This window comes from Acanthochromis polyacanthus, chromosome 3 (assembly GCF_021347895.1).
Source record: "Acanthochromis polyacanthus isolate Apoly-LR-REF ecotype Palm Island chromosome 3, KAUST_Apoly_ChrSc, whole genome shotgun sequence".
Taxonomy (NCBI): domain Eukaryota; kingdom Metazoa; phylum Chordata; class Actinopteri; family Pomacentridae; genus Acanthochromis; species Acanthochromis polyacanthus.
In genome coordinates, this window is record NC_067115.1 from 18,108,202 (window position 1) to 18,124,018 (window position 15,817).

At 39.1% G+C, this 15,817-nt stretch overlaps 2 protein-coding genes across 2 annotated transcripts; one reads left to right on the forward strand and one right to left on the reverse strand.

Moving 5' to 3' along the window:
* Positions 1 to 1,310: 1,310 nt before the first annotated feature.
* LOC127533305 (ecto-ADP-ribosyltransferase 5-like) lies at positions 1,311 to 5,398 on the forward strand. Its single transcript, XM_051945947.1, has 4 exons — positions 1,311 to 2,028; positions 2,172 to 2,262; positions 2,742 to 3,307; positions 5,392 to 5,398. The coding sequence occupies exons 2-4, from the start codon at positions 2,200 to 2,202 to the stop codon at positions 5,396 to 5,398; spliced, it is 636 nt and encodes a 211-aa protein (XP_051801907.1). The 5' UTR covers positions 1,311 to 2,028; positions 2,172 to 2,199.
* A 1,315-nt stretch (positions 5,399 to 6,713) lies between these two features.
* LOC127533363 (cerebellin-2-like) lies at positions 6,714 to 8,605 on the reverse strand. Its single transcript, XM_051946161.1, is given in 4 exon segments — positions 6,714 to 7,038; positions 7,040 to 7,211; positions 7,507 to 7,638; positions 8,209 to 8,605. Coding segments are annotated over 4 exon segments (786 nt in total). The 5' UTR covers positions 8,564 to 8,605; the 3' UTR covers positions 6,714 to 6,911.
* Between the last annotated feature and the right edge of the window lie 7,212 nt (positions 8,606 to 15,817).

Genomic DNA, 15,817 nt, shown 5'->3' on the forward strand with positions numbered 1-15,817 from the left:
TGCTCTCACTGCATCTAACTTCAGCTCTTGTTTGTTGTCGGGTCTCTGTCTCTTACATTAAGCTTTTAATTTGGTCTTCGGCCACTGGGAAGCAGTGTGATTGAGACGAATCAACTGACTCAGCCAGCCAAGTGTATTCCACCTCGTCACCCTGAAGAGCTCTGTGGTTAGGTTGGCTGAATGTTTAGAAACATTTGTCATTAAATGCCATTTAATGAATTATGATGAATTTAACTGAAACGAGACACACAGACTGGTCATGTGTACCTGTTTCTTCCATCTGCAGTGAAATAATCAATAAATGTCAAGTTACATACCTAAGTCATATTGTTCCTTCAGTTGGCAGAATTTTGTTCCAGGACTGTGTTAGTTTCTTGTTTAATGTTTCTGTGAACTTGAAACTTACTACAGGTTTGCATCCTCTGTTGAATCTTCTGAGGTTGGTTTCAATTTTGCAACCATGAAAGAGATTTTCTTTCAAACCAAACGATTTTCAGGTCATCCACAAAACTTCTACCACATCATTTTCTGTTTTGTAGTTTTTCTTTGTGGACCTGCTTTATTTTATTTTATTTTATTTTACTGCTATTCTTGAAAAGCTATTTGCTATTGATAACTCTTTGAATTAGTTTTGGATTTTTAAGTGCCATTATATATTTTTACTTGCATGGCCATGTCTTTTCCTCACGTTTTGTCAGACAGCTCTGTCTCAGTCTAAATGTCGTCTCTCGATTAACTGAAAGTCCCATGTGGTTTCACACAGCGAGTCATGGTTCCCCAAGAAACCTCTAATGCTAAAGTGTGAAATTTATTCAGAAAGCTGTTGCATTATGTGTTGCAAAGGCTGTGCTTACCCACATAGCTTTTTCATGTGTTGAATGAGGCATGAAAAAAAACTGTGTAAGTGTAACACATACGCACAAAGCTCATGGTGGATTTGTTCCTGTGCTTAGGATCATTCTCCTCTTGAAAACATAACCAACCACTTCAAGCACGCTTTGGTATGATGCAGAACTTATAGTTGAAATACTGACTGCAAGCTGTCCAGTCCCTGAGGCAGTGAAGCAACCACAAACCATAACATTTCCATCACCATGCTGATATGAAGTTCTTCATGTCCACTGTTACTGCAGCCAAGCCAGTTATTCCAGAAGGCCTGGTCTTTGCCGCGATCTTCATAGCTGTAGTTTTGCTCTAATGTTCTTTTTGGACGTCAAAGCTTTTTTTCCTGGCATACCCCCCACTGTGGTCAAATTTGTGCAATCTTTTTCTGATTGCTGACACATGCACTTTGAAGTCAACAATTGTAGAGCTACCTGCAGAGGCTTTGATGACATTTTGCATTTCTAGGCTTATTTTGTCAACAATAAATAGACCCTCCAGAAAAACGCGATTATGCGATCACATGAATTCCTGCATTAATCACCAAAATGCTGCTGATTATGCAGGGGTCAATTATTTCCCAAAAGGCCGCATAATCCCCGCAAAACAGCGCATAATTCCTGCAAGAATCTCACATTTCCACTAAAAAAAGAGAGAAATATGCGGGTCCCGCTTGATTTCACAATTTCCGCATAAAATGAGAAAACTATCACTAATATAAATGGAGTTGTGAGTGAGTTTTTATGACACCCAGCCTGAAGTCATCAGTTCGCGCATCCACACAGACACTAGAAGCACGAGCTGATGCAGAGTGTTGCCAACTTAGTGACCAAAATGAGGTCCCCACAAGTGACATAGTTTTTGGTTTTCCTACAGTTGTGGGGACATTTGGTTCCCACAGTATAGCAAAAACATGGGCACACACACACACACACACACCTTTTTTTTTTGGTTTTGCAGAAATCCCCCACAAACCACAGACGTGCCAATGCGCATGTGCACATTGTGTATGTGTATTAGAGAAAGTCGGAGTATATATATTGCTGATCTTGACTCCTAAGCAGATGTAGAGCACCCATCGTCTGATCAAGACTGCAGACTTGTGTGGTTCACTTTATTCTCAACACCTCCTTATCCTGAAGACAGGTGAGTTCATCTTTCAAATCAAATCAACTTTTTGTTTCAAATTGTTCAGATAGTTTTAGAGTTTTGCCTTTTATACATGCAACATATTTCTGTGATACTAGTACACATTTGCTGACTTCTTCTGTGACTGTATGTCAATCCAGGAACGGTTTTCCAGACTGCTCAACGAACATGCTGATCTTTGCTCCACTGTGTTTACCCCTTTGCTGGTTGCTGTCAGTGGAGTCCGTGTCGGTAAGTGAAACATAAGACCTTCCCAAAATTTCACCAATGAAGAATGTTTGGCACAAATTACATCAAGAAGCGCATACATATTTCAGGTCCAAAAATGTTCTTTGCACAAGATATGAAGCACATAATCTTCAATACAACTGAGATAAGGGAGTAGTGGGCTACAATAATATTAATTTCATTAACTTCTAATATCATTTCTAAGCTATAAAGCATTTGAGGGACCAGTTATAACATTTGCCTGCATTAGCATTGTTCTCCTGTTATTTACATGTTCTTTATTGCATAGAAATAAAAGCTAATTCAACATGTGACTATTGCATGACAACTCCAAGAGCGATTTTGATCTCAATCTTCACTCTTATTTTCACCATGCAGGCCAGCCATCTAAATAGCCACGTCAAATACCAAGCTACAATTTGAAAAGTATGTCTTAAATGGTCTCCATTGAGCTTTCTCCTTTCCCCCTGTTTCCCTTTTAGATCTGTTTTAACTTCCTCAACCTCTTTGGCAACAAGGCTTACCCATTGAACATGACTGAAGATTCGGTCGATGACATGTATTTTGGCTGCAGTGAAGAAATGATGAAGACAGTCACTCAGAAATACCGTAAAGAACTGGTTGAGGGGCCGTATGCGGATGCCTTGAAGAATGTAGAAGTGGAAAAGTGTGTAGAAAAGAACCAAAAAGTGAAAGAGAAAGAGGATGAGGCTCTGACCAAAAACCACATGCAAGCACTTTGTGCTTATACATCTAACCGCGTGTATACGGAATTCAATACTGCAGTCAGGACAAACAGAAGTGTCTATACTTCATCGTTCCAATTCCACATTTTACATTTCTTCCTGACATCAGCCATACAGATCTTGAATAATAAGTACAATTGTTCCACTACCTATAGACGAACCAAAGATAAGTTTACTGGTAAAGTCAAAGAAAGAATTCGGTTTGGTTCTTTCAGCTCCAGCTCTTTTAGAACAGACCTGCTGCCCTTTGGTAACAAGAGCTGCTTTAAAATCACAACATGTACAGGCGCTTATAAGGTTTGGTCAATTTCCGCCCGAAATTTCTACTGAGATTTACAGAAAGTAAATTGAATGCTGTTCTTGAACTGTTTGGAGTACATGCATGGTTGGGGTCTCATTTGAAAGCTGACAACCTGAATTTTCACCCAGTGCAGTCACAATTACTCTAGGTGCTACTGGCACAGAGTTATGTATGTTGGAACACACTGAATTAGGATGAATTTTTTTTCTCGCCTACATTTTTTCCCTAATAAAACACCTGAAAATCAGTGTGGCAGCACTGCAACAGCTTGAAAACACAATATTGCAAAAGCCTGGGGTCTTACATAGTTCAGGTCAAAATTTCAGAGCAATACTACAAGAAATGAGTGTTTCACACATGTATTTGTACTGATATGCTCCGCCCCTGTCAATGTTGGATACACTCTTTATACACTGTGCACACTCTCTACAGAATGGTATAAATTCCTTTTCACTTCATTTTCCACTTCATTTTCATTCCAAAAACTCATAAAGAACTCAAAAAATCACTTCAGATAGGCTTCAGTGTCGATCACACACACAGATTGAGAGGAATACAGAGAAACAGCAGGTGGACCCCGGAGCTCACGAATGAAATATCATATAAAGCCGCTGGCAGAGGCGGGATTTATAGGCAAGCCATTCAGCAAGCTCATTGGCTACCAGGCCTGTCAATCTAACGTTTCCTCCGGCGTGATTTGCTGAGAAACAAGTCAATCAAGTGATGTAATCGATATCTGTCAGACTCGGCCATGGTTGGCTAAATCGCCGAAGTAGGCGGAAACGAGTCACCTGATTGGTTGAAGTCCGGTTTGAAGCGGTCGAGAAGCCTCCAGTATCCATTTTGAATCGCGAACAAAGAAAATAGGACCGTGTATGATAAAGTTATAATAGAAAGATGCAGTGAATATGAAACGCACAGCGCCACCACGCGCCGCGTGCACGCGCACGGAGCCGATCGTTTTCTGGATTTTTTACCTATTTCGAGACATGTTTTGGCCAAAGTATTATACTGGATTGTTTCCTCTGGATGGCTAAGCTTGGGTTCTGGCCGGTTTTTGTGGATTATCTTCTTTTATGACCAGAAACGAGCGTCCAAACTGCGTCGACAGGTGAGCTGTGCACGTTTACTTGACTTGTTGTTTGTTGGATAAATGTGTTTATATTACCCGCTGTGGTAATCACATCTGAAAGTGGTTTATACCGGCGGATTCATGAGAATCTCAGCTTTCTATGTGTGTATAGTGTTTGTATAATCGTGTTTGCAGTGTCCTTCTATTTTAAAAAAAGCGTATACCGATAAAAAAACGGCCCGCCCGCGGGCCGCCAGACTTTAACGGGTTAAAAAGATATCCATATTTTAATGACACAGAGGCAGAAGTGCTCATTCCTCCCTACGAGGTTTTCCGTATCACTGAAAAACAGACGGGTAAGAATAAAATTCCAGAGCTTAAAGACTGTGGTGTTGTGTTTGTCTTGAAAAGTGAGGGAGTTCAGAGTAGGCTCAATTGCAAAATTGCGCATATATAAAAGTTCAGTGCAGTGTCTGGGTTGAAATGGCTGCGAGGTGTTGGGTTTCGCTGGAGGCGCGAAGCAACGAGGGGGGTCCGGGGGCATGCCTCCCCCCGGAAATATTTTGAAAATCAAGATGCAAAATGGGGCATTCTGGCACAATTTGGAGCACATTTTGTTGTATTTGTAGCCATTTCCAAAAACTAAATTAAATAAAATTTTCACGTTTCTTTTCTAAAAATTAGTGATAGGGAGAAAATATGACAAATATAAACCCACTTGTCCTTGTGATCAAAACATGTCAACTAGTCCAGTCTATTATATTCTGGTCAGATTTCCACAAGCCATTCCAAAATGCCACATCAGTTCTTATTACAAATTTGAAAAAGATGACAAAGGACTTGAATCTGGAATCAAGTGGTTACTTTTACTTTTTTCTAAAAACAACTACATGTTCGGTACCAAATTCCCACTTCATTTTTATTTATAATAAAAAGGTTATGTCATGACCTTAATTTTACTTAAAAATGTGAAAGAAAACTTCAACTCTGGGTAAACAACTGGTTTTCTGAAGGTCTTAGTGCTGTTTTCAAAACTGTTACCTTTTTGAACACAGAACTAGAATTTGAACACAGAATTTGTTTTGCCATTGAATGATATAATTTCGGGCACTCTATAAATCATTTTATCAAAAGAAACTAGGAACTTTATATTCCGTTGAAATCATTTGTCTCGTTCGTGAGAACGCGTTTTGTCGTGCCTAAATGTTTTAACGGGAGCCATTTTTGCAGTCACTGTCAATTCGTATCTCCGCGGACAACAAAACGGTAAGCAAACTCAGTAAAGGAAGCGAGATCGATGCCTACACTGCGTTGCTCACTTTATTTTGATGACATGCGATACTTTTGATACTTAATTTGACATATGTCTGTGATACACACCTGCTTTTAGCCCCGAAAAATGAAACGATGGAGCGCTGCCGCTTCTTCTCTGCCATGCTCGTTGTTCGCCAATCGGAACGACCGACATTTGAAACATGAACTCACGGGATGTCATACGAGAACTGAGTGTTACCGACCAACGGGGATGTGCCTGCTGTCTTCACCCACGGCGCGAAAAGGCTGCCATTCTGACTTGTTGATTTCAGCAGCGAATATACTGGACTTATGTGTCAATGCTTTCTAATATTTAGCATTACTTTTTTTTTTTTTTGGTGCGGACCAGTGAGGCAGCAATGTCGGCAAAATTGTAATGAGGCGGTGGCCTCTTTACAATTTAGGAGGGGAAACACTGCAGTGGTTCTTCTCCAGCCAGTGGGAATAACCAAGTCTTGTTCCACCATCTTTCAACCTTCCACATTTCTTGCCACAATTGATTAAATAATCATTTTAAATGATGTACTAGACAACATCAATAAATACAAATATGTAGCTTCATGCTTTAGCTTTTTTTCTGTTGTACTCTGAAGATTTTTTTTCCTCTGCAACATAATCTAATTTTCTGTGTGCAATTTCTAACAGAGTTTATTAATATGTTCATTTTTTGCTTTCATAAAATATATAAATTTACTACTGAAAAAGTGTGTAAAAATATCCTTTAAACTGTCAGGGAAGGAAGAAGTTTGTGTCCTGGCTGGTGTAACAGATGTTCATTTATATGTGACAGTCTCACACTGTCGCTTTCAGTTATGTAGATCTGCAAAGAATAAATGAGTGGAACAAATCTTTGTCTCTTATCTTGTTGTGTGTGTTCCATTTTTTAAAGGTGTTTCATAATCCTAGTCCTAAAAGACTTCTGTAATTAAGCACATCATTATCAAAGTGCCAAACAGGAAAGTAACCACTTTTATGACAAATCAAATATATTATTTCAGTATTTAATTTATTAATTCTTGCTTTTATTATTCTTTAAACAGACATATATGTGCAATTTCAGAATTGTATCTTCAAAAAAGGTCACACAGTTACATACAGTATATGCCATTAACATCCTGCATGCATGCTTTTTATTTTCCTGTGGTGATTTCAACAAAAAAGTAAACCCATGAAAGCTTTCAATAAGGCAGAAACACTGAAGCCACATAGAAATAAATCATTATTTGGGCAGAGTGTGATAAATTAAGGAGCCAGAGAAGCTGTTCAGGCCCTCAGCATCCCCACATAGCTGCCTGCCGTTAAGCAGCTCTACATACATCTGGCCTCCTTGCTGCAGTAACAGAAGACTGAGAGCTGCTGTCCTCTGAATCCTCCCTGTTGTCTTCCCAAGTTGAGGCCATCACTTCCCCATCTCTCATGAGTCGTACCTTGTAGTACATCCTCTCGCCTGATGCACCCACCTTCGAGTACACCGAGAAGGAGAAGGAGCAGAGTCCAGAGCGAGGTGCTGTGAATATACCTGGAGGAAAATCGTTTTTAATTAGAATTTATTTTTCACAAGGCACCTCTGTATTTTCAGCCTCCAGTTCAAACTAATCCAGTACTGACAAGTGTTGACTCGCTCTCCATATTCTGTACTCAACATGTCCACACAGTTAAATGTCTATTACATTTCTGTCAATCAAATATTAAAGCAGTTGATTTCAGTACTTGCTCATGGTTGGAGCCGGTAATTATTCAGATGGAAATCTTGCCATCACATGACTCACAATTGGACGCATATGATGGTTAAATTGTTGCTTGTGAGAGCTTACCTCGTGCAGAGTTATATCCACTTCCATGGTTGAGGGTGACAGTGTCATCAGGAATCGGCCTGCTCCTGGTGAAAGGGCCAAAGCAGTTTGTTTTGTGGCTCAAAGAAGCTGTGAATGCAATCCGTATTCCTCCTGAGACAGAGGGAGGCCGGTAAGAAAGCTTACTCATGTTAGCATTCATGTAAGATACTGGTTGTCCTCAATTTAAACTGAATATATTTTAAAAAGCTGTCTAACACACACAAAAGCTTTGATTCAATATCTTTAGAAGAGCGCATGTGAAAATCAGAATACCTAACTGCACTTATACTGGAATATTTTTGTGACCCGTGTGAAAAAAGAAATAAAATTAACTTCCTATAAATCTCACCATCCCGTCTTTTTATGTCTTATAAAATGCTGTTGGAAGGTTATGTCACTCACTAATTGTTAGACTAAAATGTAAGAAAGTGAAATAAAGTGATATTTCAGTCTGATTATAGTCTCAGAAAAGTTTTTTTTTTTAAACTATTTTAACTTTCAGCTCGGGTTCAAAATGAACAGAAGTTTGAAAAAAGTTGAGACGCTTTGTCCACATCCATTTTTTAATGTAAGCAATCCCTGAATCAAATAAAACACTAGAAACAGCACAGATTTTTTTTTTGATCAGGAATAATTAAATGGATATGGACTTTATGCCTTTTGTTGTTGTAGTTAGATTACCTGTGACTTCAAGGATACTATCACCCAGTTGGAACAATCTCCTCGACAGGTCCATCATTCTCATAAAGATTTCATCCTCCACTTCAAAGAGCTCCGTGGCTCCACAGCAGCAGCCCCGCAAGCGACTGAAAGCACAGTCACAGTCCCACTTTCTGCATGGCAGCTCCCCCTCCCACGCAACTACAAATGAAGAAGGAGGGATGGGAGTGTCAATTATCAGTAAAATCAGATGCTTCTTTGTGCTTGATCGATAAAAATCCTTAGCATATACATATTCCATGGACAAAGATAAACATATTTTGGCAAAAACAGGATTCTGGCAATGACATCTTGAGACAAAATCAAATTCCATCATCAACACGACCAACAAAAATTTATATAATCTGATAGACTGTAACTGTATTATTTTGCTAATAATGATATTTTTGTTTTTATGCCTTCTGTCTAGAAAAAAATGCAATATGTGAAAAAATTTTAGTCTGAATTGTAATGGGGACAAAATAATGTTGTCTTTCTCCTCCTCAACCATTGGATGTACAAGTATTTTTGTCACCTATCCCAAGGAACTCAAAGATTGGAGACTGAATCACTGGAGAATGCTGCCATCTGCTGGAGTTTTCTTAAAACATCATACCTGTTACCAGCACTTAAACACAGAGCAAGTTCAGGCACATCACAACAGGAAAAAAACAGGTATGCAAAATCAAATTAATGACGGCTCAGTTCAATTTAGCTGCTTCAATATCAAGATTGTGGTGCTGTACTTTCTGGAATAACCTGTTTCCTATATAACACGTCAAAGTTCTATTGTTGGCATAGAAATACTACAAACCCTTAAAGGCAGTATCTGCAAATTAATCTTGGGACTGTCTATATGACTAAATTATCCTCTATAAGAAATAACATGTCTGCTTAGTGAAAGAGACTTGGAAATAGAGATGAGAATACTAAAGAAGGAAAGTGTTAACAATGACTACATCACACAGCCACAATAATAAAACCACTCACAGATGAAGTGCAGATCACTGATCATCTCATTACAGTGGCTCCTATCAAGCAGTGGGGCTTATTAGGCAGCAAGTGAACAGTCACTTCGTCAAAACGATGCTTTGGAAGCAGAATAACTGGGCAACATAAAAATCGGACTGACTTTAAAGAGGGCCAAATTATGATGGCTTGAAAACTGGGTCAGAGCAGAGGTGTTCATGTTCTGTTGCAGTTATTACCTATCAAATGTGGTCTAAAGAAGGAAGAGCAGTGAACCAGCAAAAGGTTCTAAGTTCCACTGAAGGACATGGGAACCAAAGGCTGTAACCTTGCCAGCAAGTTGATTTCTCGCGATATTTGTGAGTTCACAAATCTCTCAAGAAACCATCTTGCTCTGCTCCCGCATTCATTGTTCGTACAGAGCCAAGTTGGCACGGGCCAATCACGCAGCAGTATTCGTGTGTGGGGCGGGATATCCGGGTGTGAAGACGACACCAAGCACCAGTAGATCAAAACAAACACGGCAACGGAGGACAACGATCGTGTAGATGCTGCTATTAAGTCAGTTTTAGCTGAATCTCCTATCGCTTCTTTGAAGGAAGAACAACGAGAGGCGCTTTGCGCATTTCTGGATGGTAAAGATGTTTGTGCTTTTTTACCTACGGGTTTTGGTAAGAGTTTAATCTACCAATTGGCTCCGCTCGTTGCGAAGATCCCGCGATTGGCTAAAAAAAACCTGTCAGAGGCGGGACATACTGTTGCATTGTCCAATCCGTGCAGATGTGCGTGTTGTTCACCTGTGTAGGAGATTTTCGTAGGATGCACTATGGTAATATAGCAAGCCGATAGAAGCTGTGTGATGCTCCAGGCAATGCTCCGCCGGGAAGCTTTGAATCCTGGCATGCATGTGAATGTTGCTTTGACACATATCACCCACCTAAACATTGTTACAGAACATGTATACCCATTCATGGCAATAGTTTTTTCTTGATGGGAGTAGCATATTTCAGCAGGATAACACACAGCAAAATATTGTTCAGGAACGGTTTCAGGAACCGGACAGAGGTGTTTACCTCGCCGCTACATTCGTCATATCTCAGTCCGATCGAGGATTTGTAGGATGTGGCAGAAAAACAAGACAAGTTCATGGATACCCCACCTCACAACTTATGTGACTTTAAGGATCTGCATGTAACATCTTGGTACCGGATACCCCCAGACACCAGCAGAGGTCTAGACACAGTTATTATAATCACCAAACTAAATGCACTGTGAGTTTCAGTTGACCAGAAACAGTGTCTACAATTCACAGGTGTTCTTACACAGCCCTCAGTCAAACCACAGCTGGAGCAAATTTATACACATGCACACACACACACTCGGGTTCCATTTCCCTGCATTTAATATTTCAGCAGCCGTCACATCTGTCATGTTCATATCTAATATTCTTACTAAGTGCACTTGGTAGAATCCCTTAACCAGTATTATGTCTTGATGATGATCCCTGGCTCTTTGTAACATTTGAAAAAATATTTACATCATACAGCATATTTCGTTTCCTGTTGTACAGGAAGAATTGTGTTGTACAGGTTCTAGTGTTGGATTTTCCTCCACGTTTAAATGTTGAGGTAGAGCTAGAACAACACTTTCGGAACGAATATCACCGTGTTGATGCTCGTATGGGTACGTATAATACTAGCACCTTAAATATGCGCACATCTGTTGAAATAGCTCTCGAATAATTGCCAATTATATGGAGTATGTATTTTGTCAAATTAAATAAGATATAATTGACTTTATGAAATGTATTTGTAATTTTTTTGATAATATGCATTTTGTTTTTGTAAGCTGTGAGGTACTTCTCTTGTGAGGAGCATTTTCTAAGGAGAGATTTGAAGTTGTGGTGCAAGGATGGTGTAAGTCTTACATAGCGTTGTGTTATATGAAATGGATTCTGCATAGTAAGCGAAGATATGCAATGTATTTTATGTGAATGTTTTTGTCTGTAGGTACATTTATCAGCCAGTGATGGAATGCGTATCCTGACACAGTTGCTGTGGGCGGCTTCCTACAAAGTAAGTGTTAAGTATGTGTTTATTTTGTTAGTGAGCAGTATCATTGTGTCATTGCCACTGCATATGTACGCTTTTGCAACATTTGTGGAATATGTGTATATTTGTCATGTACATGAAGTATTTAGTAATTTTATTATTTGAAATTAGACGTAAATAAAATGTATCTGTATTTGTGCAGGCACTTCAGCCACCCATTCCAAAGCCAAAGCCTCCATCCAGGTCACAGCAGGCCAGGTCCTTGCCAAAATTAGTTGTGACAGGCAAGGTCACCCAACCTCAAGCAGTCAACCTGTTTCAGTGGACAATTGTTACCCGTGGACATAAGGCTCAACAGCAGGTTTGTCTTTATTCTGTGATACTGTGTTTTTAACTTTGGATGATGCATATTGTTTGTTTGGAAGTCAATACATTGAAAGTATTGTAAATCTTGATGGATATTTCATAGGTTGAGTTGGAGAAATTGTCCATTCCAGTGACTCCTGGTAGGTTTAGTGTCCTCTTGGATGTGGTGAACGATGATCCTACGTCATTTCCTGCCTCGCTTCCAGCAAGCACAGCTGTCCAAAAATGTAGAAAGGTATTGTCGTTGCACATTGCAGCTGTCTTCTTATGAGTAATACACTTTTCCCCAAATACAACCTTTACAACTGTTTTGGTTTTGTGTGATGCAGGAACCACATGGGAAATGCAAACAGAGGGCTGCTTCCTCCAGGAGTAACCTGGTAGAAGCACAGGTGAGTGTCTTTAACATTGTAATAGTTACAACATTTATATTTGTTTCATGTGGAGTAGTAAAACAGCAAGTGTCAGATTGGTAACATTGGTAAATGTACAAATGTCAAACTATGTAAATGTCTTTAGATGTTTGTTGATTTTTCTGTCCAATGCCTTTGTTGATTGAGGCAGCTACAGGTGTATTGGTTAGTTTTGTAACTGCAGGAGATTGTGCAGTTGTATTCCAGGACATCACGTAGCACTTCTGCAAGTGTGTCTGTGACACAGAGGGTTGGTGTTTATATTATTTTTTGTGAAATATGCAATGTTCTAACACTGTTAAAATGTAATGAGTGTCTTGGTTCTAGAAAAATGTGGTGTGTGGGATGAAAGGTGTATGTTTTCAACCATGTTTCTGATGAAGTTGACTGAATTGCTTAATTTGCAGGGCGAGACACCTGCAAGTATTGGGCCAGTGTGTTTCACACCATCACCTAGCTGTGATACGGAGAAGTCTGCGGAACAGGAGGTTGGTCAATGACTATTTCAGTATAAGTGTGAAACTGTGTTACAATACATGTTGAAATATGACAGGGTTTCCTCCAGGATTTTTTTAAACTGTGGGGGAGGTCTGCCCGAGTGGAAGACAGGGGGGTGACGACAACGACAAATTTTGAAATGTGAAATTATGACTATTTCAAACTGAATGTTTTTCTAAATACATTATTTATTATCAGGTTTCCAGTACATTAATTGAAAATAATAACTGAAAAGACTATCTTGCAGTAACAACAAACACAACGACAAATTAAAGCAGCATCTAGAAGAGGCGTCAATCTGCCAGTGCCACAGAGCTTGTGCCTTTGCTTTATCCTAGTGCTGTGGCAACAACAGTAAACAAAGAGGCAAAAAGTAAAAGGCTGTAGCAAAACTATATACAACTGTGCCCTTCTGTCTCCTGTGAGACTTCTCTCCTCCACTCACCTCCTGCACTACTTCTACCTGTGTAGACCTGCGCTCTACCTGCGCTCTTATATAATATAATATTGGGAAGTGTTAAATTTGTTCACATCATCACCAATAACACGCAGGTAATGTTAGGAATATTTAAATGTTGCACTTACTCATGATACACATTATCATTTCTATTGACTTGAGGGAATTACATCACGACAAAAGTCTCAAGAACATTGAGCTTCTATGTAAGGTGACCTGAGTCTCTTCCTCTGCAACCTTTCTCTTCTTGAGAAAATAGTTTAACCCGTTAAACTTCAGTGTACCGCCGGCGGTACACTTACTAATTTGCATAGGAATTTAAAGAATGTCGGAAGGCTGCAAACGCGATTATACAAACACTATACACCGATGGAAAGCTTAGATTCTCATGAATCCGCCGGTATAAACCACTTTCAGATGTGATTACCACAGCGGGTAATATAAACACATTTGTCCGACAAACAACGAATATCCATCCATCCGTTCTCTATAGACAGCTTCAACGTACACAGCGCGACTCACATTTCCGGGCTCATTATTACACACAGATGAAAATATTCCACAAAAAACGGCCATAATCCAACCTTGGACATCCAGACGACACAAGCCAGTAAAATATTTTGTCCAAAACATGTCCTGAAGTCGGTATATAATCCACGAATCGGTCGTTTTCAAGGAAATGCACCTCGCGATGCGCGTCCAATATTCCCTGTATTTCTCGGCATATTTTTTATTTACAAATAGAATATTAGCGATTTTTTTGTACTGAAAATGGCTGGAATTGACTGCAGCTTTTAATATACTCATCTGAAAATGTGACCAGAAAAGAGTCATGGCAGAAAATTACCTGGGCATGACCTAAACTAACGTTATGTCGTGCTGTTCAAAACGTCTATCTGAAACGTAACGGGTTTCCTCTATCAACAGAAAATTTAATTTTACAGTTAAAAAATAATCTACAACAAAATATTATCTCTCTACTGTATAACCAAAGACTCGACATGCTTTATTAAGCCTAGATTAATCTCTCTTTAACAAGTGTCAATGGTACAAAAATAAAAATAAGAATCTCTCTGAAATAATGATAATGCATATCCTGTATTAAACAATGAATAACACATTTATCACGACTCAGAATTTTTTCTGTAGCCTAATCCATCTATATTTCGTTTTCACTGGTTTGAAAAAAACTATCAAATACAACCTAGTTTAGGTACCTTTCTTTCACCCTTTTCTCTCCACATCGGACTGTTGTCTCTGCTCTCTTCGCATTTCGCGTGCAGCAGTTAGACAGGCAGGTACCAGGCAGTGACTCTGGTGTTCCGGTGTTGGTTTTTCAAAATAAGGGTAGGGTATTTGCAGCGTCGCCTCACATTTCACGAAAAACACCACGTTTTGTGCCGAAATCACATTTAATACAATAATCGTCATTAATATAAACATAAAACAACATAAAAACAAGGTAAAAAAACATTATTCTGAAGGTGTGGCGGCTTTTATTTTGCCGTGGGGGTGCGCCACAATCAATTACATGTAGAGGAAACCCTGTCTTATATAGAAAAGAACTTGCATCGGGAGAAGGTGAAAGAAAGAATTTTATGATCATATAGGGAAAATGCGAATTATAGAGAGAAGGTGAAGGGAAGAATTTTACAGGCATATAGGGAAAATGTCAAGTATAGGGAGAAGGTGAAAGAAAGATTTTTACGGTCATATAAGGAAAATGTGGTATGTAGAAATAAACATATAGCAAGGATTAAAGAGAAATATCGCTTGAATGCCCTGTATAGGAAACAAGTAAAGCAAAAGAGTCGTAGTAAATATGCAGAGGACTTGTTGCATAAGGATTGAGTGAAGCAAAGGAGTATTAGTAAATATGCAGAGGACTTGTTGCATCAGGATCAAGTGAAGCAAAGGAGTATTAGTAAATTTGCAGAGGACTTGTTGCATAAGGATCAAGTGAAGCAAAGGAGTATTATCAGATATCAGTTAAATGAGGATCACAGACAGAATGTCAAAGCCATGAGAAGAAGTAAGTATCATGGAAATCCGGAGCATAAAAAATGTGTTATAGTAGGTACCACTCAGAAAAAGAAAGCAGAGAAGGAGAAGTTACAACACTTTGATTTTGTCATGAAACAGTTTTTAGAAAAGGTAAAAGATGGTCCGGATTTTGTGTGTTGTGTTTGCCATAGATTGTTATTCAGACATCAAGTTTTACAGTGTAGAAGAGATAGTTATAAGAAACGAAAAGACATAGCTTCAGTTGCAGAAGTTTGTGTTAGTGAAAAGTATCTACACAAGTGTAGTGCAGATTGTACAGTTCCATGTTGGTGGCTGGCTACAGCTAGAGGTAAGCTGTGGATTTGTTTCAGTTGTAATGAAAAGGTTAATAGAGGTCAAATGCCAGCTGAGAGTGCAGTGAACAAATTGGGACTGGATCCTATTCCCCCAGAATTGGCATGTTTAAATAGCCTAGAACAACATTTAATAGCATTGCACATTCCATTTTTTAAATGTTAGCTTTACCTAAAGGTGGGCAAAATGGAGTACATGGACCAGTGACATGTATTCCTGCAAATATTGTACAGACAAACAATTTGCTGCCTCGTTCTAATATGGAAGGCTCATTGTTGCCTGTGAAATTGAAGCGTAAATTAACTTACAAAGGACATTATGAGTTCCAATTCGTTGACACAATGCACATCAGACAAGCATTGCTGTATTTAAAACGTGCAAATAGGCATTATGAGGAAGTAGAGTTTAATGATGAATGGGTCAATGCATTTTGTGTGGAAGAAGATGGTGAAGTTGTGTCAACAGAGACTGATAAAGTA